At 37.9% G+C, this 25,532-nt stretch overlaps 1 protein-coding gene and 1 long non-coding RNA gene across 6 annotated transcripts in view; one reads left to right on the top strand and one right to left on the bottom strand.

The window, feature by feature from the left end:
* Positions 1-25,532, top strand: part of ZNF608 (zinc finger protein 608) — a 102,917-nt gene that overhangs the window by 39,349 nt on the left and 38,036 nt on the right. For all 4 annotated transcript variants that reach the window (XM_007060862.3, XM_027823265.3, XM_037901640.2 and 1 more), the window contains one exon: positions 6,296-6,551. In XM_007060862.3, coding sequence (XP_007060924.2) covers positions 6,296-6,551 — 256 coding nt within the window. The remainder of the gene's footprint in view (positions 1-6,295; positions 6,552-25,532) is intronic.
* On the bottom strand, positions 1,733-13,937 carry LOC119566539. Of its 2 annotated transcripts, XR_005225718.2 has the most exons (4): positions 13,885-13,937; positions 7,692-7,737; positions 4,522-4,683; positions 1,733-2,010 (listed from the first exon to the last, which is right to left on the bottom strand). It is a non-coding gene; the product is annotated as an uncharacterized LOC119566539 (long non-coding RNA). The 2 variants fall into 2 exon arrangements; XR_005225717.2 differs by having other exon boundaries at positions 1,733-4,683.

The raw sequence follows: 25,532 nt of genomic DNA, 5'->3' as shown, positions 1-25,532 counted from the left end.
CTGCATGAGAATGTATTGAAAGGTTTTAGTTCGTGTTGTGAATTATCATTAACATAGTTGGTTTCCTATGTTTTCAGTCCAGTTTTTTGGAACAACTTTTGAAGTGTTCATCTCGAATCTGAGAGATGGGTAGAGTCTTATATGCATATGAGGATATGTGATCATCAAAATACTTCTGTGTATTGTATGTATTTGCCAGTTGGGAGGAACTATAACCCAGCTGTTGGACTGTTACAGTAAATCTTGAAGATAGGGGAAATTGACCCTTTTTGTACAATATCAAACTTGTACAGCACTGAGGATTTTAAGCAACATATGTAGCTTACAAAAGATTTCTTGATATTTCCCATACATATTTCATGACATTTTTCCCAATTAATGTTGAGAAGAATATTGGTTTGTTTTACATTGTCTTTAGAGAGCACTGCAGTTGAGTAGTGACCAAAGCTTTCAAAATGATTGATTGAAAAAGCAGCTGCACTTTACATTTGGTTATTTGGTACCCGAGTCTGTTGAGCTACTGTATCAGACTGGTTAGGTTGGGTGGATTGTTGAGAGTTACAAGGCTGATAGTTATTTAAATATGAGATATGTGAACTGAGATTAAATTGAGATTTTTCAGATGAGCCTGAGATTATTCTTCTGTGGTGATGATGAAGGAATTATTTCATATGGTCAGTTTCGTTAAGTGGGAGAATTAGTAGGGAGAGCAGTGGTTTTTAGATCTGTATCTATACATTCTTGGTCAGTTTTTTCTCCTCTCACACTTGTTTTCCCATTATTTAATTCCATTAATTTCAACAGCTCCTGCTATTTATACACACCGTAAATGGGATTAGAATCAGGCCTTCTGGGGCCATTGTTGTTTCAGTGCTCCGTTGAGGAAGGAGAGGCATACTTTAAAGTAAAACCAAGTTAATCTTTGCTTGGCCTCGGAATCTTGGAAAGGCATTTGGAGAAAAGGAGAGCTTGCTTCAAGGACAGATTATTCTAGCTCCCCCAGCCCTACTTGAGAAGCAGTGGTTTCATTAAATGTGAGCTAATATATCTGTATTTAAAAAAAAAAAAAAAAAAAAGGTGAATGCTGCCGCCAGTATTAATAGTTGCCATTTTCTTGTATATTGCAGTCCTCCTTGCAGGCCTTTTTTTTTTTTTTTTTAAATGGAGGGTGTGTTTTGGTAAGGGTCATGCTTTCATTTTCAGGCATGCCATAAAATGACCCGTAAAATGTCTTGGAACCTTTCCTGCCTGGAAAAAAAAGTCTCTTTCCCCCAGCCATGCTGCTGCAGTTATCACTGGAAGTGTTCAAACTAGATTTGTCTTGATTTAAAAGAGGAGGTTTGGTGTCAGAGTGTTCTCCGTAAAGTGCCTTCAGCTTGGAACCTGCTTCTCTACCTTGATCCGAAATAGTTCAGTTCTGTTGATCTTCAGAGCATTCTCTGAGGGACATCTGTTCACTCAGACTTTTTCAAAAGGGGCGGGGAGAATCATGATCTGTTGACCCTAATTCAGCAAGACAGTTATCATGACTTCAGTGAGACTAATTACTTATAGTATGAACCTGCTTATGTGCTTTGCTGAACCAGGACTGATCGTCGAAATTTTGTTGGCTATTGTATAGCTGCTAATAATTTATTGTGTTTTTGCAATTTGTGTCAAGAACATCTAGAGTTTCAGCAAGATACCTTTTAAAAATATTTAATATGTTTAAATAAATAAACTAAATATCCAGGTAACAGCAAAGACATATGTAATAATGTTTAATCATTTAAAGTAATCTATTTACAGTCTCTAAAAAGGTCAGAACATTTTCATTAGAACAAAATTCTAAATCACTTTTCGATCACCACAACCCCAGGATCCATAGGCTTGTGTACAGTCCAGATTATTTTTTCATCAGCATGGGTTGCCACTGGTGTAGTGAGGCCCTTAGAGACATACTTCCTTCCTACAGGACAGAAGGCCTTATCTTTTTTTACAGAAACTCAGTGTTTTTCAATGGAATCCACCCTGTAGGAGAGGCAGAATTTTAAAGTTCCAAAACTGTACTTCTGGAGATTAGTGACTGCATCAGAAAGACTGGCTGTCATGCACAGAGCTTAATTTCAGTATCTAAAATAAAACCAATGAGAAATTGAAGGAAATCTGCATACATTAAGAGCCTCACATGTGTTTCCACTTAAGATGACATTTCTTCTCTCTTAAAACTCTCCCACCCAAATACAGTCACCAATGCATTCATAGTACAGCCACCAAAATGTCTTTTTGTCATCTTCAGCTGGAGATGTGCTCACTGGAGCACTTACTATCCCTTCATTGGCAGACATTCTTTATTTGCAGTCAGCTTTCTAGTCCTGAGAACCACCACTGCTTGATACAATCAAACTTTCCGCAATGGAAAGCGGCCACAAACAACACTCCAGTTTTGTAGCCTTCATTATTAATCATCTCTCAAAAGCCCTTGAAATACAGTGAATGTAGAAAATATTGCTTTACTATTTCTGTACATTTTTTAAGCCCTTTGATTATGTACATTAAGAGCTACGATCTGTGTAAATAACCTTCCTGTGTTTCAACTCCCCCCACCCCTTGGAATCTCTTGTGCGTTAAATAGCAAGGCTACTGCTCCGTATGTACCAGCACCTGGGAATAATCATGCAAAAATAACAGTGAGAAATGGCAGAGCGTCTGTTCTTGACATTAACTTTCTTCAGGTTGACAGACTGCCACCACCAGATGTTAAACTTATGTGCCTTTTTTCCACTGGAGATGGCGGCCTTCCTGCTTCTCTCTTTTTAACTCTAATAGATTACATCAGTGCCCTTTTGAGCATTCATAAAAAAACACTTGTGACACCACACTGATCACTGAGAACTATTGCTTTATGATTATCAAGCAACCTTTTAAAATAATTTTAAAATATTGGAAACTGGAGCACTGTTGAAACTCCACACCACTTTTATTATGAGTGAGGAAATGTTCACCTCAAGCACAAATTCAGAAGGACAGTACAATCTTTCTATTTACCAATGATTTTTTTTTATATTAATTCCACAGAGCAATCTTTCCTTTTATTGTAATAGTCACCTTGCAGCTTTTTCCCCCTCCTGGTTCCTTATGGCTGTATTGTATTTTTAACAATAAAGTCTAAATATTTATTAGTAAGTGGAGAGAAACTAGAACTGAATAAAACTATTGATATCAATAGCTAAAGGGGTACACTATCAAATATGCACTTTTCCCCCATTCAGTTGTTTGTAATACTTTGGAAATGGAAAAACAAAGTCTGCCATATTGTCTTTGTCCATTTATAATATGTCCTTTTTTTCTAGTTCTGCAGAAGCAAAGATTTAGTGTTTTTCCTCCCTTTGTGATGAGTACATCCTATGGAAGAATGATGTCATCTATGACACAGGAATTTTCCCAGCTGCAAACAATCAGCCCGGCAATTCATTTAGCATTTTTCAATTTTATAAAGGCACAGGGCTCAAATTCTCCTCTGCAGCTGAGCTGCACTCAGCACAGGAGGGAAATAAGTAGAGGCTTATGTGTGTGCAGTTATGACTTCCTGATTCTGTGCCAGTGTGAAGTAGAGCATCTTAGGAGCTCCTCTACTTTATGTCAATGGCATATGATCCCTAAGGCATCTTATACCAGGAGTGGAGATTCACCATGCAGAGCTACACTCGGATGGCAAGGGTAGCCATGGCAGGAGCCAGTTCCAAGGGCTCTACCTCAGCTAGTAGTTCCCCTCCACCAGGGAATTATCTGCTGGCAAGGTACTGTCAGGATCTACGTAGCGCAGAATCAGTGTCTTTTGAATGCTGCTTATACATAGGTATTCTCTGATTTCATAATTAGTTCAGGGAAATCTTGCAATGATCAGCTATTGGGGAGTCAGCTGGTAGTTGAGCTGCCTGCTTCAGCCCATGGTGCAAAGCTTTCTTGCTTTTATTATTGCCTACCTCTGCAAGTTTGATGGCAGAAAGATAAGCGTAAGGATGCTAGGCTCTGATTCTGTACTGTATCACATCATTTTTATGCCATAATAACACCACTGAAGTCAATAGACACACCCTGGTGTAAACATGGTGTAATTAAATGGAGAATCAGGCCTTTAGTCTTACAAATTGCTGTAATATTTGCATTCTTTGATTTTTTTTTTTTTCTTCTCCATGTGTAGTGTTATCTTGTATGAAACAAAATTTAGTTTCTTGCAGTAACGGTTTAAAAATTAATAGCATATAATATTTTTTTAAAAAGTGTGTGCAAATTGCTTTTGTGCATGTAGATCAGACCTATCCTGCTTGTACATGCAAATGCGTTTTACATATACATAACTAACACATGTTGAGAAATGCAGTTACAATGCAAAAAAATTTATACATGCAGAATTGTGAGTAAAAATTTAGACTCTGCTTTTTGGAAGTTTGGTCCACTATGTTTTTAGCTCAGAAATGTTATTAGTCCTAATGTGATAGGTATGTTGGACAAGAATTTGATCTCAATTACATCACTTACCCCAGTCTTTAAGGTGCCACTGGACTCCTTGTTGTTCTTGTGGATACAGACTTACACGGCTACCCCTGATACTTGATTTACCCCAGTATAACTGAGATGAGAATCCAGCCAGTTATCTTTACATTTCATCTTGTTCGTGCCCTTGCAATCATAATTTTCTTCCTATATGTTTATGAACAATTAAGACAAAGAATAAGTGATTTTTAAGGAAATAGTTTCAGTCCTTACATATATTCAGAATTGGGTACATAGCTGGAGAGTGTAAATTTTCAATTGTATGAATGAGGCTTACAAGAGAAATTGGCAGTCTTTGTTGTTAGAGTGGAACAGATTACAATTTTTAAAAGTTTTTCGTCATTTCATATTTGATTAGATTTTCTCATAATGAAAATTCTGGGCTATAAATAATATGGATATTAGCATGTGCTCTCTAATCTCCCTCCCTCTCTGTACATTTGTCAACTTGGCTTTAAAAGAGTAACCATCAATGTGAACTTTGATCTGCTTTAAGCTGCATTTACATCTAACATAAATCAAAACGTATAGGGATGTGACTTCTAAATATCTTCTCTCTTGGGCATTATTATCAGGGATGCAGAACAGTAAAGGAACATAGAGTTAAAGAAATTTTATTACAGGTTTGAAAGCAGGAAACTTTTAACATTCAGATGGGTGAAGTGTTTCTTGGTTGAGTCTTGGCTCAGATGGACCAAATGAACATTAGTTTATCCTTTTAATGTACGATTGTATAGAGGATTGTTTAACTAACATAAACGCAAAGCTGACAGGATGCCTGGTTCAGCTGTTTAACTGGGAGCTCATTTCCTCATTTTTTATTTCCATTTTTATGTGAAGAAGAGAACATTATGTCCATAGTAAAGTACTGAGCTTCTGAAGTGCTTAAGGGTGAATATATGACTGAGCATGCAGAGTGGAAAACTAAAACAAATTCCCATCACATGATTAAGGACTTTGCTAGGTTAGACCAAAATGCTCAGTACCTTGCAGGATCAAGCCGCAGTGCAGAAAAATCTCCTGTTGCACAGGTATAATTAACATACTGCAAAAATGTGGTGGTGTTTTTAAATCAGCATATAGAGTAACTGTCTAATTAATTTTATTCTTCTAAAATCTATGTGTTGATAAGCCCTATAAATTAGCTGGATTGTTGTGATTGTTAAAGAAGTCATAATCTCTGACATTGCAAGTGCATAGATAGTAGACAGAATTGTGTCGAAGTGTTATCAGTTGGATGAGCCTAATAATGTGTTTTAAAAGCTTCAATGACAAGAGATCATGTTTCATGGCATAGGGGTGTTTGAGTTGTTCCATGTACATCACTTCTGTATGGTCTACAGAAAAACAAGACATTTCTATGTCTTTATGCCTTCATAAATGTTTTTCTTAAGGAAGAAAAATGCTGTTCCCATTTTGCAAAACTAATTTCCTTCCACAAATCAGTCTTCTGCCAGAGGCAAGAAAAACAGTGGTTTTAATTCTTTTTTTATTTCATGCTAGTAATCTAAGGCTGCAGGGAATCTTCTTTTAGAACTTTAGTGTTTTGTCTTGTTTAGCAAGACAGATTTTTCTATAATTTTTTCATATGCAGCATGTGGGATCCATGTAAAAAAATGGAGAGTGCAAGACTGAAATCACGCTATGATATACTAAATACCTATGTACGCTAAAGCTGATACAATTCTAAGCAAACTGATTTAAAAAAAAAACAACCATCTTTCAGCACCATTATAGTAAGTTTGTCTGTTGTTTTCAGGTTGACCCCCTGTTTACAGTGCCTGCACCTCCACCTCCAATTTCCAGCAGTATCACGCCTCAGATTCTACCTTCCTACTTTTCCTCATCTTCATCCAATATTGCTGCACCAGTTGAACAGCTTTTGGTACGGACTCGTTCAGTGGGTGTAAATACTTGCGAGGTTGGAGTAGTAACAGAACCGGAATGCCTTGGACCCTGTGAGCCTGGGACCAGTGTGAACTTGGAAGGGATTGTGTGGCATGAAACCGAAGAAGGTAAATTGTGTTTGTTTGTTTGTTTTTGTTTTTTCCCGTTAGGCTTGTATATGAGATAGGTATATTAGGGGACTCACTCTGTATTACCTGTCTGAGGTGGTACAAGACTATTAATCTCCCATCACCTGTGGTGTCTGTCATAGTTTTATAAATAACTTAGTGAGCCTGTTCATTTCCTTAAAAACATTATTGTTAAAGTGTTGTGCTAACTGACTTTGTATAAGACTGAATGATCATTTAGTGATGTAGTTAATCGTTTCCTATCATGGTATTCAGTAAAACATAATATTAAGAAATCATTAGCAAAATAGAGTTTTATTATGTGTCTTTCTTGAGGGGTATGTATATTATGAGTGCTCCTATGAGTAGTACAGGTGAAAACTGTAAAACAGCAATTCTGGCCCCAGGCACCTTGATCAATACTGCATGTTTATATAATAAAAGCTATTCCAAAGACCTGTATTAAAATTATTCCTATGTTATGTTATGAATTATTTGCATTTTGCTTGTTTGAAACATGTTTTAAGGAGAAAACATTTTTGTTTTAGAAGGAATGTTCCGTTGGTTGCAGAAGTGCTAGCTAAACCGGTCTGATTTCTCCAATATCCTTAGATGGCACTTGGCCATATAGGAGTGCTGTAGAGCTTTGGGGAATATGAGATGCTGATTGGCTGGTGATTTAGAATAAAATAAATAGAGAGAGGATTATGCTGCGATATATGCAGATTTTTCCATTTTGATTTCTAAAAGCTCATTATTAAAATTTGAGCTTCCTGTTGTTAATTATAGATATACTGTGTGTGTACTTCAAACCATTGCAAGTTTTGCTGTAATAATAACTGTAATAATAAGGTATTTCCCAAATTATGTCTAAAAGCTACTAAAAGATACTATTGTTAGTATTGTCTCCTGTTTGTTTTGAGGTGGTTTGTAGTTTGTAGTGTTTAACTCTGCAATGAAAACCAGATTATTTATAAAAGTACATAATGAAAGAATACAAAAGTGCATCAGTTGATAATATATCCTGACATCCGTGGGATATAAGCACAATGGCATTTGGTCCTTTGCAATGATATATAAGGCCTCACCAAAGTGCTTTACAGTGTCCTCTGAAAAATCAATATAGAGAGTCAGATTTACCTGCTTTTATATGCTCTCATCCATCCATCTTTCTCTCTCTGTATATCTACAACAGATTAATAAAGCAGATTGTTTGTAAAGCACAGTATAAATTCTGTTTTAGAATATTGCAGCAGAGATGGCTGTCCTTAGCAGCTCCAATCTTCCCATTACGGGTCTGTATTAACCAGTGTTGAAATGTGTGGGTGTTAACTGTGGTGACATGAAAGAGCAGTAGCTCTTAATAATGTTATTCTTGCTGAATAAACTAAACTTCTGACCCCCACTGACTTTAAGAAGCCCTCCTTGTTTAAGGTCTGAGGCCAGAAATATGGTATTTTATAAAGTTCTAGCACACTTGTAAGGATGACATTCCATCTGCATTCTCTCAGTGCTCTACCTGTTGTTTATTAAAAATTAATGCCCAAATATCATTAACCTCTCTCCATCCTGCATAAAACACTCTTCTAAAACAATTGAGGAAGCAATGAAATTGTAAAATAGTTTTTGAATGCCTATGAATCTTAATATGGGTAAACAGATATTATGTGGCAGGGTTGCAGGTGTAAATGACTACATGCAGTGCGGGGAGGTACAGAATCAGGCTCTTACATGTAAACTCTTCAGGGCAGAGGCTGTATCTTCATGTCTATGGATAGTGCCTAAAAAGTTGTGGATACTGCTAGAATAATGATAATACTAGCAACTCAACAGTGGTAGTGTAGCTTGAGCCTAAATTGTGTGGAAAGAGTAAGATAATTTGTATGGTTCCCTCCAGGAAAAAAAAACGAAAAAATTCAGACCCTGCTTAATGGAATATATGATTACTATATCTGGATGTTTGGTTATTCTCTTACCCTTTTCAAAAACAGTGTACCGGTAGAACAGATGGTTAACTTTCCTTTATAGTTTAGTTTTGACATTTGGAGCACAGGTGCACACATGTATTTAGCTGTTTTCAAATTTGCTCAGACTTCACGTTTTCACAGAAGGTCTATATTATAGCTTGCATGAATCCATGTTTGCTGAAATTTGTCATAATCCTTTTATGAATGCAGGGTACACATGTGCCTTTTATTTAATTTAAAGATTGGGTTTATTATCAGGTATCTATTTTCTCTAGTTATGATTTCAACTTTTAATTAGGTCAAAGCCTGACCTTTTGCACTACTGCTTTAAATCTAGAGGAACTCAATTGAAGTCAATGAAGTTATTCTGAGTTTTCACCAAGGTAACTGAGGTCAGAATCTGGTCCATTGTTTATAATGCACAGTTGAAATTTGGGTTTCCTTCTTTCCCCTTCGCTTCAAAGCCCATTACAAAAAATTAAAACCTACACTGTTTTTTTTTTCAAGGCACAGTCGAAAGAGGTTGTAACAGACTAAAGTATGTAAGAACTTGGACAAAGGTCAGAAATTATGAGAAATTTGAATAATTTTGTATGTAATCTAGCCATTTGGTAAAACGAGTTGCTTAATGATCAGCATGTGCTTGTAGGATGTCTGCACACCTTACATCCTTCTGCATATGGGAACTATGAACCAAATGTGCTTGCTGTGGAGCTTTCAAACGCTAGCTGTGGGAATGCAAATACAGAGAGGATGTGGCGGTTAAAGCTATAATGAGAACAGTTACAGTGGGTAAAGGAGATGAATTGATATTTTATTTGGCATTCTTTACTAAGTCTAATCGTACTTTTCTAGACAAGGGGGAAGTATACTTGAGGATTCATGTTTTGAGGATGGCTAATATTTGAAATAACTGGTTCCCTTTTAGGATCATTACACAAAATGTCACATTCTGCACATTCTACTGCATTTGTTCTCTTTTTTTTAGGTCATAAGAAGGCTGTGGTTTTATTAGTCTTGTTTTTAGGGTAGCCAGTCCAAAGCAAAAAAAAAAAAACACATAGGATTTCAAGCAATATTGTGGCTGATACAAAGAGAGTTGTTGTTACCCTATTTTTCATTTATCCCAGGTCAATCAATCCAGTTAGTTTGATCAGAAGATTTCATACATAAGACCATTTTTTCCTCTGAATGTTTCAATTTTAGGATGTGGGAATCAGACAATTGAAATCTGTCACATTTTATGATGGAGCTTTGTAACTAAATGTGTCTGTGATTTCACCAATATAATTTTTACCAAATGATGGTTATCCTATGGGTATTTCTTAAATGGTCCATGGGTGTTCAGTTTGCATACGTGTACTGTAGGCATTTACTGTTTTCATCTGCATAATCTCATTGTTTGGCTGGGACATGGAATGTTTTTAATTGTTGTGGAGGAAAAAGGAAAGAGGAGAACTGGTGGGGCTACTTTCTAGTAGTGGTATGAGGAATTATTTATAGGCAAGTCAACCTAAAACTTGGCAGATGATGTGGATATTTGATACTATAATACTATAAACTACAATTTTAGGAACATTAAGAATCACTGATAAACAGCAGTATGGTTTGGCTTTGTTTTATTTGTATCTAATATTGGACATTTTCTCTTGGAAACAACTGTTAAGAGAGTGTATTTTTAAATTGAGAAATAAGGTTAACCTTGAATGTTTTAATTAACTTCTGTTAAAATGGTTCTGAAGCGTGCAAAAAGGCAGTGGGCTTCTTGGCTCATACTGCTTGGAGGAAATAAAAATCGCCTAGAAAAAAGGGAAAACCACTTACCAACTTTCTAAACTGCTTAGAGGTTGTTTTTATTATTTTGTTTCTCACAGTCAGTTTCCCTGGGTTATGTCCTGCTTTTGGTCCTGCATCTAGTAGTGGAGTCAGCTGTTAGCTGTGAGAAGTACTTATACTGATGATTACTTGTTTGCCTGAAAATGAATCAGGAAACAGCCATCAGTCACCTTGCTGCCTTTGTGTGCAGAACAAGCTGTCAACATGTGGTGTTCAGGTTCTCACATTCCTGGATTGACAGTCTTCCTCTTTGTAGAGTTTGGGTACAATTTGTTTTTGTCATTATAGAATAAATAATGGAGAAATGAATTGTATTTTTGAAAAGAGTGCTGTTGTCAGCGTTGGCATGTTCTTTTTATAATTGAGATTTGTTCTCAAATTTAAACCCTAGGAATCTGAGGTTTGTTTTCATTTCATTATGTTGGTTCTTATTAGAGATGAAATGGGGTCTGCGAATAGGGAATTGGGCTAAATATATCTCCTTGTTTATTCTGCAGCCAGTTCTGCCATAACTCTGCAGAAGAGCACATAAGGAAACAAAACAAAACACCTTCATTCACATACAGGCATTCCCAAATCTATTACAGAAGGCTTTTCCAACTTTCCCATCCAACTCTTTTGAGTGTAGGTATGGTTTTGACAATATACTGTAGTTACTATACAGAACTGAGACTGAGAATTCCCTTCCCACATGGCTTTGGTTTTGCAAGGGTATTTAAAGGGACACAATCAATTTGAAATCTATTCCGTTGAAATATATATAGATAATGTAAAAGTTGTTTACCTGCCACTGAATCCCCTTAGCAATTTTTGTGGTTTAACAACCACATTTTCCTACTTCCAAAAAATTGTTTTCTCTTCTTTTTTGTGTGCAAGACTCACATGTGAAAAACTCATAAATACAGAGGAAACTTGACTGTGGTGGAACAGTGAAACTCACTGTACTGAAAGTACTGTCATATGCCCAAGTAATCAAATGCAAAAAATAAAGAAAAATAAGTTTTGGTTCCTCTGATCTCTTTGTTAGAGGAATCTTAGGCATTCTGTGTAAGAACAATAGACCAGAAGGGCAATTAAGTCAACAGTGTCTCTTTAACTGCAGTCATTTCTCAGTGATGCGCACAATGTTAAAAGATGATTCGATAACAGGAATTTCCATCAGGATTTTTTTTTTTTTTTACCTTACTCTGAAGCATTTGGTGCTAGCCACTGTTTGGGACAGGATAGTGGGCTAGGTGGACCACTGTTGTGATCTAATCTGGCCAGTAATTATGTTCCTGTATATTTCATGGATATAACACATCTGTCTAAAACCCAGGTTGTCTTATTGCTATGTCTTAAGCAGAAAGGTAATTACTTCAGACCAAACCAACTAACAGTTAAGTGCACAACTATTGGTTTCCAAATTAAAATGGTGCTTTTATTAAGACTTCTCCAAATTATTTTGATCTGAAATGTATGTTATAACAAATTGGACCAAACTATAACTTTAAAGCATAAACCCTTGGTCTTCATTAGAGCCTTTGGGTCATGCTTTTTTTGCAGTACAACAGTTTTAAAACATGAAGGGCAGGTCTACACTACAGCTGGGATCGACAGTCTGAGATCGATCTACCGGCGGTCAGTTTAGCAGGTCCAGTGAAGACCTGCCAAATCGACAGCAGATCGCTCTCCAGTTGACCCCGGTACTCTACCCCCAAGGAGAAGAGTAAGGTAAGTAGACGGGAGAGTTTATCCCATCGACCCCCCCACGGTGTAGACCCCATGGTAACTCGAGCTAAGGTATGTCGACTCCAGCTACGTTATTCATAGCTGAAGTTGTGTAGCGTAAGTGGACTTATCGCAGTGGTGTAGATGTAGCTGAAGAATGACACTTAGCTACTCAATTCCTGCACTTGCAGCAGGACTGCAGGGATGTAGGTGGATGAGATGTAGGTGGCCTTCAAGCCACCCCATATATTCGGGGTCTGCACGGAACCTGCTCAGCTGTCTTTGGAAGTTGAAGCAAAATAATTTATGTTGTTTCCTGGGACCTCCTGTGGGCTTTAGGAAGCAGAGAATAGTGGTGGTGCCATACACTCTAGCCACGCTTTTGATATGGCCCGCAATTTAGCTCCCACGCCAGAGATTTGAAACACGGCTAAGTGTAGAGCCCATTGGCATCTTAGTGTGTGATGATATAACTTTGCATGCCAAAATTGAGAGCCATCCTGGCCATTTATAAAGCCAAAATTAGTTTCTGTGGTGTGACATCTGGTTAATGCAGTTGTTAGCATTGCCCCCACTGCTGGTATTTGTTATTGACTAAAAATTAGTGCAAATCCTGGGTGTAAATTGAATTAACAGCATAGTTTAAGGTGTTTCAGTAACATAGTACAATGTTTTCTAAGCTGAACCACTTATGAGTTGTTATAAAAAGGCATGTTTTCCTTAAATTACCTTGTTTGTCTGTCTGTCTGTCTTTTTTTCTTTCTTTGTTAAAGATGACTTCCATTTTTTAAAAACTGTGTTTGTGTCCTTTTTTCTTTTGCTTCTTTGTTGTTTATAAAGGAAGCCTGAAATGTGTGGTGGTGTATTTTTCTTTAAAATACCCTTTCTAAATTAGTTTTTTTCTGTTTGAATTTTATAACTGTAGAAATGGCTGAAATGTCAAGTTGGGTTTTTCCTGAAGTAGCAGGAAGAGCCATTCTGTGTGTACCAGAGCTGTATATTTTGACCTCTCATAATTTCATTATGGGTGTTGAGTCTCTAACAAAGATGTCCTTTTCTAAAATACTCAGTCATTAAAATTAAATTAGTGTTAAAAACAAAGTCAACATATATTTTAAGCAGCCGGTTAAAACTCCTTTCTCCTCTCGGTTGCCCAGGTTTCAGTCTGTTGTCTTGTAATATCATCACAAGGCTATTTGTCTAGTTCCTATAGCATTGTACATGTTTGAAAAGAATCTAAAAAAGGAAAAAAACCTTTCATGCTTTCTTCTTGTGCTATAAAAAACCCAATCCCTCCTCGCTCCCACACCTCCCCAAAAACCCAACCCCACACAAGTGCAGTGGCTTTTTTTTTTTTTTTTTTTTTTGTGAACTTGACTAGTCACCTTTAAGGGAAAAGTATTTAAGAAATGTGCATAGCAACATTATTGCCAAATACATTAAATTTAACTTCAAAATATTGCTTCTCATTAGCATTCTCATTCTCTTTCAGCCAATTTATATTAGAGAGAGAAATCCATATGACATTGTTTAATATGCAGGTTGTATATCCATACTGATTCATATTCATATGATTCATATTGACTGACCAGCTGTAACGCTAAGCAGAGCATAGCCACCGTTTTTACTGACGGTATTTGAAATAGCTGACCAAGAATATCTAAGGTGTCTTATTTAGCAAGGGCAGTAAAGGCCAGCTTCTTTAAAGGGAACCAGCAAATGCCACTTTTCACAGCTCAGTGAAAAGATTAAGTGCAGCTAAATGAGTATAACCCAAGGCACAGAATGTGAAAAGCTAGCAAATTGCAGACAATACTTACATAAAAACCTGCTTCTTGCAAGACTGCTGCAGTGCAAGACTCCCTGCTCTGCTTATACATACAAAGAAAATTATTCCTTGTTCAAACAAACATATGGGGGTGGGGAGGGTGCATAGGAAGAGGAAGGAGGATGATTGAGATTAGAAACATTGGCTTGGAGCTATTTGAGCATGAAACTGAGCCTGCTCCATCAATGAGGTATGAAAACAGCAGTTCCTTTAAGACCAAGAAGCCAGTCAGTATTCCAAAGCAAAATCACTCAGCAGCAGTTTTTTTACGACTGACACCATTTCATTATAAAGTACTCACTGCATGTTCTACTCCTGTTTATAGCAGGCCATCAGGGTGGAGTGACTGCAAAGCAAGAATATATTTTTAATGTGCATGGGTATTTTTTAAACTAATGAATACCATCAAAGTGAGGAATGAAAACATACGCATCTAGCTCGTTTTAGAGATTAAATAATTTATTTAAAAATTACCTACTAGCACCACTATTGTACATTATTTTTTGCAAATGTTTCAATTATCTCGGTTCCCTTTAGGAATGCATGTTATGCTGTCGGTATTGGGTTACAGTATGCAATGGGGGAAGGAGAAACAAATTTGGTTCCCCTTATTGCTGGAGGTGTATGTCTACACTAATATGAATTAATATGTAGATCACACAGACAGTGGTTCTCAAACTTTTTTTTTCGCAGGCCACTTGAAAATTGCTGAGGGTCTCAGCGGACCACTTAATGATCTTTCCGAATGTTGTTTGTACCGTTAGCTAACTATTGTAAAGCACATTGGATAACAGCACTATATAAAAAACCCTTAATAATAATTAGCGTTTTTTGTTCTACAAATAAAAGCACACAGCTTATATTTTAATATCAGTAGTCTTACCTTTCTAATGCGATGGATGTGCCCTCTCCCTTCTGCTGCGGCAGCCCCCAAGCTGGGGCTGGGAAGGAGGGGGGGGGTCTCTCCCCCACCACAGCATCCACAGATCTGAGGCTGGGAAGGAGGGCCATCTCTCCCCGGCAACCGCAGCCCTGGAGCTGGAGAAAATCACCTCTTTCTCTGGCTACTGCAGCCCTGCACATCTCAAATTCCCCCTACCCCCTCTTCTCACCCCACTGCCCCCTCCCACCTACTCTCTATTCCCCCCAAGGCCACCACATCACCTTACATGTGCGTCTTCTCCAGGGTCCAGGAACCTAATTAGTGGAGCCACGCCTGTGCGGCTTCACTAATTAGGTGGGTGGCCTTTCATTCTCTCGTGTGCGTCCGTGGACCACCTGAATGGAGCTCGCGGACCATTGTTGATCCACAGACCACAGTTTGAGAACCTCTACATTAGAGAATAGGAACTTTTCCTTTTGTTGTTCTCCTCTCGACTGCTTTGCATGCGGTGAGGTGAACAGAATTTGACCCCTAATATTTTAGAATTAGCAGCAGCTAGCTACTGAATTTTTTTTTTAAGGTTTAGTTTAGGGCATATTAATAATGAATCTAGTAGTAACTGCTACTTGGCAGGAATGGCTGCTGCTGCCCAAAAGAAAATCCAAAAACCATGAGGGAAATCTCAGTTCAGAATTCTAAAATTATGATGAATCTTTGGCCTTCAGATTATGTTTTTGTTCTGAAAAAGGGAGTGTGAAAAAGGAGAATGGGGTGGGGAGAGAGAGAGAGAGAATATCAACTGAAGAAAATTTCAAGGGAAATGGCGTGCTTTGATTTGGACTGAAAAACTGGGTCCAGTTTTATTAGTCAGTGATAAAGTTTAAGGCCAGAAGGGACCATTAGATCATCCAGTCTCAACTCCTGTATATTGCAGGACACCAGTACCACCCTGCACCTGCACACTATACCCAACAACTGAAACGAGACCAAGGTATTACAGCCCACAGGAGACTAGAGCATTAAGTGACACAGACAGAGAAGTGGAAGGGACCCCTAGGTGCATCAGTGCCTGAGGCCCCTGCAATATCAGAGGAATGACTCAGTGAGATATACCCAGACAATCCTGGGAAGTGACCTACACCCATACACTGCAGAGGAAGTCCAAAAACTCCCAAGTCACTTCCAATCTGACCTGGGGGGAAATTCCTTCCCAATCCCACCTAATTAGATCCTGAGCATGTGAGCAGAAACCAGACAGCCAACCACCTGAGAGAGAGAGAGAGAGAATATTCGGTGCCACCTCAAAGCCCGACACACCCCGCCCGTGTCTCATCTCCAGCCGTGGCCATCCGTGATGCTTCAGAAGGAGATAAAAATAACTTTCCCAGATTACATGAGGGGTAGGAGGGTGGAATCCCTTCCTGAGACCTGCCAGTGGCTGGCTGAAACCCTGAAGCATGAACTTTAGGAACAAAAGAAATACACTGGAAGTGAGCCCCAGGGCTGTTGAACCCTGCCCCCTACTATCACAAGCAACGCATCCTACAATTTCACTCACAGAGTTAATGTTGCAATGGAAACTTCAGTCAAGGTTCATCAAGTCTATTGTCCTAAACTCCTCTAGATTTGTGAAAAAACAACAACATAAAATCTGATTAATCTACAGTTTCTTTCCAGTATGACAAAATTCTTTCTAATCCTTTGTTCTAAAAAAGCGTTAACCAGCTTTGAAAGTTTTTTTTATTAACATCAAAACTCAGAGGGTTTGTTTGCATTTTCTTTTAACTTTTACCTTGATGCAGACTTTTGAATCTCATATAGATTTTTTTAAGTGAATGTAAATACAGAAATGAGGAAGTTGTTCTCGTGTTTCCATTTTTTAATACAGGGGAAAAAAGTATTTTTAAAACCTCTTTTCCCATACAGTTTGTAGCTGTCATTCTTTTTAATGCGTGTGACTTATTTGTTAAATAGTCGCTTTTCAGGGAAGGTCAGAGAGATAATGACAGAACGCAATGCATTATGTTTTTTTGTATTTAAGTGGTTTGACTAATTCAAAAGCAGCTGTAGGATGTATTTTGTTTGTTTTCATTTCACCAGAAGTAGGTCAAGCTGTACAAAAAAGGGAGTCAGTAGCATAAAGATCTCCATTCATAAAACTGAGCTGAAGCTAATTTTCAGTAGCTAGTGATTCCGTATCTTGTGCTTAACATTAAAACAATGGTTACAAGCAAAGACAATTCCAAAAAAAATCTTCAATTAATCTGGTGCTTAAAAATTCACTTTAAAATTTCTGCCCTTAGATGGGACAATGTTTTATTAGGGTTTACTGCCTGCTTTCCCTTGCTGAGATTGACTTTAACACCAGACTTGTTCATATGCTTTTGTGTAAAGGGAGCTTCCATTTAAGTAGAGCTAGCCTTTTCAGTGCATCTGTGCAACCTCCATTTGGAGGGCCTAGAAATATAAAGGAGAATCTCAGATTTAATTAAATGAGTATGTTTTCCAAACGCTTTTCCTTGGGAGGTTTGAAAGCTTGTCATTATGAAAAAAATCAAAGTTCACAAATTATTTTCTAGGACTGGTCTCTAGAGTCTAGAAGAATCATGGCTCTGGGCCTTGCATTTTTTTGATGAAAACTCCATATCAGTTCACATCTGCAGGGAGCATTTGTGCCCAAGCTACCACTGGTGGCACTGGGACCTCTACAACCTTCCTCTGCCTGCATATGAGCATAAGAAGGGGCAAGTCAATAGAGAAAGAGGCCCCATGGGCAGTGTGCTAAATGATGCTGAGAACAAAAGACTTATCACATAGGTCAGTATTTCCAAACATGGGTCCTTGATGTTAGGCATCTAAATACTGAGATGTTGAGAACCAGAAGCTTTCATTGAGTTCAGTGAGTGGTATATGTGCTCATCACCTTTAAAATGCAGGCCACTTTTATCTAGGTGCTAAAATATAGACCTGCATACTTAACTGTGTACATCCAAGCTTGAAAGTATTTGCTTAAACTTCTCTTTGCCTGTTTCTTTAACGTATAAAGGGTATACACCCAGCCTCCCAGGAATGTTGTGACAATTAAGAATGTAATGTATGTAAGCACATCAAAATGCCTGTGTAACCTTCCAATCGCTGAACTTTCCAGTCACAGCCTCAGAAATTTAGCTTATTTGGGTAACTGTCCCTTGCTAAACTTGCTGAAAGTTGACAGCTATGCAACTGGGCTTCACTTCTTTTGTACCAAAAAGCTAGTTAAGATGGGAGATAAACATCATGGTTTTTCAATACATTTTTTAACCAGTTTCTTTGTAACCATGCTGGCTAGCCAAGATTTGTTAGAAACCATATTAACTGGAACAAAGTTTAAACACCGCTCCTTAATCCGTTCCAGTGTGGAAAGAGCTAGAGAGAGCAAAATAGTTCTCCCCACAAACGCCACCACCACAAGTCTGAAAGCATCTCCATACTGCATTTCCCAATCCAGTATGAGCCTGCCATATTGCATGGGGCACTTTCCAACAAACTAGCCCATTTTCAAATTTCCTATGGACCTCTGCAGCAAAACCCTTACATCTCACTTAAAAATAGGGTGTCAGAGGCCTGTTATTCCATCTGAGCACTGCATGTTTTAGCAGCATGAGCTGCTCCAGTTGATATCTTTAACTTTTTCTTTCCCCAGCAGAGGAAGGTTCTGAAGGGCCTTCACCCTCTTGTTTTGTTAAACTGAGATATATTTCAAACTGCTGATTCGAGAAGCAGTGAGCTCCAGCATGACGTCTCACCCATGTTTTGAATGACTGTTATCTTATTGCTAACTCTTCTCTATTAACAACAGAAATGAGTTAGTTTATATCCTGATTTCAGCCTGGAGGTTTTCCCACAAGAATAGGTAGACAGTCTCTTCTTGAGACAGAGATTAAAGTAAAAGGTGACAACTGATTACTCTGAGAGGTTTGGATTTTTCCATTGATGGTGTATTTTTATGAAACGGGGAAACTAAGTTAACCCATTTCTTCATTCTTATCTTAATTCTGCCAGACCAAGTGTCCTTATTAGATTAGTAGAAACAAAGTGGGGGGCTTTTTCAGAGGAGGTAGGAATTCCCAGCCTGGTGTTGCTCCAGGGGTGAAGGTGGTGGTTGGGTTACAAACTGTTCTGTTGGTCTAGACAAGAAATGACAGGAAATAAGCTAGAGAAAATGTTTTTGTATCCCTAAAGCGTTATCTGAGAGGAGCACAGTTAGTAATGTCGTTGTGAAAAGCAGCCTCCATTTGGACAGACAGCTTGATGCAGGCAAAACTGTTAATTTGTTTTCGGCTTCAAGGAGATTTAGAGTCTTTGCATCCTTGGCAGTAGCACACAGTGTAATTGTTTTCCTGCTCCTTAATCGTCAGTCTAGTTGCATTGGATTAATGTAGCAAGGAAAGGCTGGAATGTTTACTGAATTTGCTGTACCAGAGTCCTCATTCTGAAGGACACGGAGAAGTTGCACAGGGACTATTCTGACTTGTTGGTATATTATGAAAACACACTTCGCTTGTGTCTAATAACAAAACCTCACACAGTAAGTGGGGAAAAATTCAGTTGCTGGGTATGGAGAGGTGACAGAACTATCACTTTGTGCTGGTGACATTACTTATGCCTTGCATATTTCACATGGGGCATTCTGCAAATAATACCTTTGCTTTAGTCTGCAGTGCATCTTCTGTATCCTTATTTCCACAAACTCATTTTATAACCCTATAATTCAAACATTTTTTTTAGAACCCAACTGTATCCCCGGGAGGTTTGTTCATACTCCATTATTCACAATTTGGCATTGTTTGTAGACAGCAAGTGTTTACATTTTTACAATTTGTGCTATTACATACTATTGGTCATAATCCTAGATATGCTCACCAAAAATAGTCTTTAGAAAAGGGAGCTAGCATATCATTGAGAAATTAATTTGTTTAGTCAGTCCAATGGTAAAGCTTGGGTCAGCCTTGAAGGGTAAATTTCATTGCTGGGATACATTCTTGGCTATGAATGAATGCAATAATAATTCTTGCTTTGAACCTTAAAATGCACAATAGACACAATAACTCTTGAGTTGAACTTTACAGGCAGAAGGGGCTGATTTATGGGCAGCTGTTGAAAATGCTTCTAGGCAAATTATTTTTTAATCTATGAATTAAGAACCTGTAGTAAATTAATTACTGTATATTGGTGCAGTGCTAAATTGCCTACAGCTATGCAAGACTCTATTTTTAATCTATAAATAAAAAACTTGCAGTAAATTAAATAATGTATATTGGTGCAGTAATTTACTATGACTTGATAATAACTTTGTTTGCTAGCAAAGGGATCAAGATAAAACTGTTTCCTGGTCTGTGGTAGCTTCATGGCTCAGTGCCAAGGTGGAGGAAGGGAACAGTTTTTCTTGCTATTCATTTTTGAGATGGTTTTCCTACCTTTTTCAGTGCTAGAAGGTTTATTGATCATCATAAGGCATCCTGTTTTATTAAAGTTATATAATGGAATCTGTTTTCTAAGGAGTCCTTCTGAAAATTAGTTTGGAGAAAAAGCAATTTGCTTGTATTTTACAATAGTTAACAGGCCAAGCAGATGGGAAAGCAGACCTGAAATAGTTTGGTTGGCCGCCTGCCACCATTCTATGACTTTTGATTTGTATGGATATGTAACTGTTTTATTTTTCTCTTTTTGGAAGTGTATGTCTATAAGTCTTGGGGAAAATTAATCCTTGGTTTCCTGTGAAATGTGCACTTGTAAAACAAATATTGTAGCAATGTGCCATGCAGACCTTGCATTGTGTCAATTACCAGGCGTGACATCAGCAAACTCCGTAAGCTCTCAAAGGCTAGAGTAGTTTTCAAAGGCATCAACTGTTCATGGTTTTTTTTCAGAAAAGAAATACAAAAATGACAGCATTCAGAGACACAGTTCATCACAGTTTTATTGTTTGATTCTCCTCTTCAAAAGGGTTGGGATCATTGTTTCTGCCATAAACTTGTCATTCTGTTTGACCATCCGTATTTTATGAATATGAAATAAAACAAAACATTAAATGTGTAAAATTGGCACAAAAAGCAAGAGTGACTCACTCATGAAACTTTGGGGTGAGCAAGAGGATGTTAATCAATCTAACTTTATTCACCCCTACTATTTGTTAATGTCCCTTCCTCTCAAAACCTGTTTAAAAAGCAATAAACATTTGATAACTAGGGTATTGACAATGAAACTGCCTTTAAGTACAAGCCAAGAGCCCTATGTTTCAACACTAAAATATGCTAGGAATTTAGCATATGACAGACAGCTTGGGTCATAGTTCCTTTCTGTAGTTTTTCCCCTGGAAATCTAAAGCATGCAGATTCTCACCGATCAGTGTTTGAATCTTTGAGATCAAAAGGCCCTTCCTTCAAAGAGTTTCATATTGTTATTTAAATGGTAATTGGCTCTTTCCTCAGTTTGACTAAGTTTAGCAGCTTTTGGACTTTCATTATTTCAGTTTTGTGTTTCTAATAGAGAGGGTGATTTGGGAACTGACAAAGACTAATTGCAAATTTGGAGCCAGTTACTTGTGGTAGGAGTTGACAGCTTTTTGGTAAGGCACACAAGTTCCTTGAGAAACATGTGTTTTTAAGTAAATGATTCTGCTTTTGTAATCATCTGTCTCTCCTTTACTCCAGATGTGAAACTTTATAGTAGTTTTCTCTCAGACAACTGAATGCTTTCATATATTGTGGACTGTACGGTAAGCACAAACCACGGAACTTGATCAATTCATTTGCCTTAAAACATTTAGTCTAATATAATAATCTCTGGAGAGGCAAAACCTGGACCACAGAATTTTGAATCTGGTTCAGATTGACAATGTTTAGATAATAATCATTTGTCAGTGTTTTCTACTGTAATCCCCAATGGTGGGGGAAAAGATTATAGTCCCATATTTTCAGAAGACAGATATAGCAGACATTGACTCATCATTTCTCCACCAGTCTTTGTTGAATTGGGCTTCCATCTTACTGTGCTGTCAGGACTATTACCTGCAACTGCCTCCTTTGTGTGATGAAGAAACCAAGAGCTTTTACAGGGAATATATATTTGCCAGGAAAGGTTAAAATATTTTCGTTAGCAAACAGATTTACAAAATAAAAGTAGGCAAAATTGATCTTGAAGGGGGAGTAGAAAATTGATCATGTTTCCTGTGTCTAGCAACTCAGTATTCGTTTTATAAAAAAAAGTGTGATTCATATGGAAACAGATGCCTGCATTTAGGATTAAAATGTCTGTCTTCATACTAAAATGTTAAACAAAACCCTGAAGTTTAGGTCAGCCAGGCAAACAAATTTATGTTGTAAATTCAAGCAGATAAGCTGAATGTGTGAAAAGATGGGGGGTGTTTATGGGTTTAAACCACGTAGAGGAGGTGATTTAGCATCAACGTGTTGGGTGTCTCCACTGTTTCTTGATAATCTTAGTTGCATCTTCCCATTCATATGTTTACTCATTGGTGGGTTTAGACCACCCAGCAGATCTAACCTGCAGCGTTTTTCTTCATTTCCCCCCTCAAATCTACAGTGCATGTATACTCATGTTTTTGCTTTCCATTCACGGAGGTATCCAGCTGGGAAAATATAGTATGTACAATACTCTCTGCCTTCAACTGACATTTCTCATAAATTGCAACAGAAACACTGCTATCAGCAGCTTAATAGCAGGTAGAATACAGCTCTACATATCAAGTCTCAGCAGGATACAGAAACTATGGTTACCAAATTTCCAAAGAGAAAGCGGGTGTGGGAGGGAAGTTTCTATATAAGAATAACTGAAAAAACATTGAAAACGGATTCATTGAAAGCTGCCTTTTAGAAAAGGGTTTATAGGGGCTGACTTGGTGGCTGCAACACTCTTACTTTTTGCTGAATTGTTATTTTTGAAGACCTCACAAGAGGGTTTTGTGGTTAAGCAGTGCAGTAAAGCCAACAGTCTTTCCCCTTCAGTCCTTTAAAGGAAAAGCTCTTTGATAAACTCCATGAAAAAGGATAATGGTTAAGTGCAATTCTAATATGGGGTGATTATGGTGAAGACAGAAGTTGTACTCCGGCTCAGCCAGAGATGCATACCTGCAGGAAACATCCTTTGGTGGAGAGGTGACTAATAAATCTCCCTGTCTCTAGTAGGGCTTAAATTAATTAATCAATCATCATATTGCCCCATGATCTGTTTAGACCCTTGTCTTCTGTAATCAAACAAGATGAAGGAAAGTACAGTGGTAGAAGAGTATCAGGAATTATCACAGGTTTCAGAAAACCTGGATTTGTGCTGGAAATGGCCCAACTTGATTATCATACACATTGTAAGGAGAGGTTTCAGAGTTAGTCTATATTGGCAAAAAGAAAAGGAGTACTTGTGGCACCGATGAAGTGAGCTGTAGCTCACGGAAGCTTATGCTCAAATAAATTGGTTAGTCTCTAAGGTGCCACAAGTACTCCTTTTCTTATTGTAAGGAGAGTGATCACTTTAGATAAGCTATTACCAGCAGGAGAGTGGGGTGGGAGGAGGTATTTTTTCATGCTTTGTGTGTATAAAAAGATCTTCTACACTTTCCACAGTATGCATCCGATGAAGTGAGCTGTAGCTCACGAAAGCTTATGCTCAAATAAATTGGTTAGTCTCTAAGGTACCACAAGTACTCCTTTTCTTTTTAGGAATTATCACAATATTTAAAGTGCATGTTAAAATGTGAAGTTGTAAATCTGCTTTTCATAGATTTATTTTGCAAAGCATTCATTACCATGTGATTGCAATAAAAAAAATAAAGTTCATTTAGATTTAGATGAATTTTCTGAACTAAGGCCCTGTGATAAACTGAAGTTGTTTTTTTCCACTTTCCTTTGTCATACAAGGAATTGCTGTGAAGTTAGTATGTAATCCTTAATTTCTTTTGCACCTAAAACTAGTCATATTTAAAACAACATTGGTGGAGGCAGGTTGCATGCATGTAAGAATGACACTGTTGTGAATAAAATAGAATGGAAAAGATATATGGCTAAAAATTCTTAATAGGTTAATGGAGACCACAAATTACAACAAAGGATTTCTCATTCTTACAGTAGTCATACTGATAGAAGGTAATAAATGTAGAAATGTGTTCACTAGACTTTGGCCCCACACTATTTGCCATGGTGACTTCTTTCTGAGGGCCAGCTTTTTGTCCAGCTTTAAAAAAAAAAAAAATCTAAAAGGTGTAATGTTGAGTGTGTGCTTTTCCATCACTTCCCTCTTTTTCTGTAAACCTCAGCATAATCCAAATAGAGTGATCTGTTTTATGTTAGGTACAAGCATGTTGTTCAGCTGAATACTAGTCTGCAGTTGGCCTGACATTCAGTAACCCTCCTAGAAAGTGTGACACGTGTGGCTTATAATACTTAAAGGCTAGCTGTAAAGACTGCTAAAAGTCAGAGCGTGAAAATTATACTCGATACCTGTTAGTCAGAATAGCTACTCTATTAGCCAGCAGCTGATAGGAAAAATAAGACCCCACTTTCTATGGGCAACACACTGATGAACAGCCCAGCTGTCCTTTCCCTGTGTGCTGGGAAGGGAGAGAGTGCTGGTATTTCTACTAGACTGCTGCACCTGGCCCCTGCTTGGGCCTCCATCTTTCATGCCAGCATCAAGTCAGTACCTGTCTCATAAATTTTGAAGGACACTTCCTCAGTTATCTACCCTTCTCAATAAAATAAATAACCTTTTCGAGTTATGTTATAAATGGCAGAAGAAGGCAGAGCTGTAAACATGGCAGCCCATATTAAAATCCAAGAAATGAACTGCTGATTCTGAGCAAAGCACATAAATAATGCTAATCTAGGCTCAGTGAAGATGGCTGTTAGTTTTCATTTGGCAGGATGAGTGGAATTTATTGTCAGTCTGACGAGCTAACGGAGAACATCTCCAACTGGATATTTTTGGAAAGCACCAGCAGTAAGTGTTTATTGGTGTTTGCCTGTTCTTTTAGTGGTGTTGGCTGCATTATGAATCTTGATTGGACCAGAGAAAACGTTTCCCTTCAAGGGCTCACAGTTGTAACCTAGTAGGTTTTACTGAGTCTAATAGGTGTTATCTCTCTGCATCATAAGGCAAGTGGCAGTCAATCATATGTTGAGGTTTTTATGTCCTCCAGCTCTTTCCACTCCTCTTGTTCTTTCCCAGTTATTTCCTGTCTCATGTCAAGGCAGCTCATGGTGGGATATTCTCAGTCACCATCTTGTTTTCTCTTAGTGTTACTTTCTCCAAGTTCCAGCACCATGGAGAGAGAGAAGAACGAAATATGCCCTGTGCAGCAAAACTCTTCCTTTCATCATGGAATCCTTTGGTTCCTTCTGCAGTCATTTATTACATCCACCATCAGGATCAAAGAAGCAGCAAATATAGCTATACTGAGTAGTCATTTCTGGCAGACCTATCCAAATGCAAATTATGAGGTAAACATCCTTCCAGGTACCTTAAAAACCAGCATTAGTCTGTCTGTCAATCCATAGTATTTCTGAGGCATGAAGAATTTTGGTATCTAAGCACCAAGAATTAGTGACAAGAAGAATTCCTTTGCTCCTAAAGTATGACAGCCCTGGGCCACAGATGTCCATAGTCTGGATTAGTCAGGTTTAAATTGTTCACATGACTTTATGGGTTGGTACACCACATAATCTCCCATCCTGAAACTGATCCACAGCTGGCCAAGGAGTGGGCTC

Source organism: Chelonia mydas, chromosome 5 (assembly GCF_015237465.2).
Source record: "Chelonia mydas isolate rCheMyd1 chromosome 5, rCheMyd1.pri.v2, whole genome shotgun sequence".
NCBI classification, from domain to species: domain Eukaryota; kingdom Metazoa; phylum Chordata; order Testudines; family Cheloniidae; genus Chelonia; species Chelonia mydas.
This window is presented reverse-complemented; position numbering and strand designations above follow the sequence as displayed.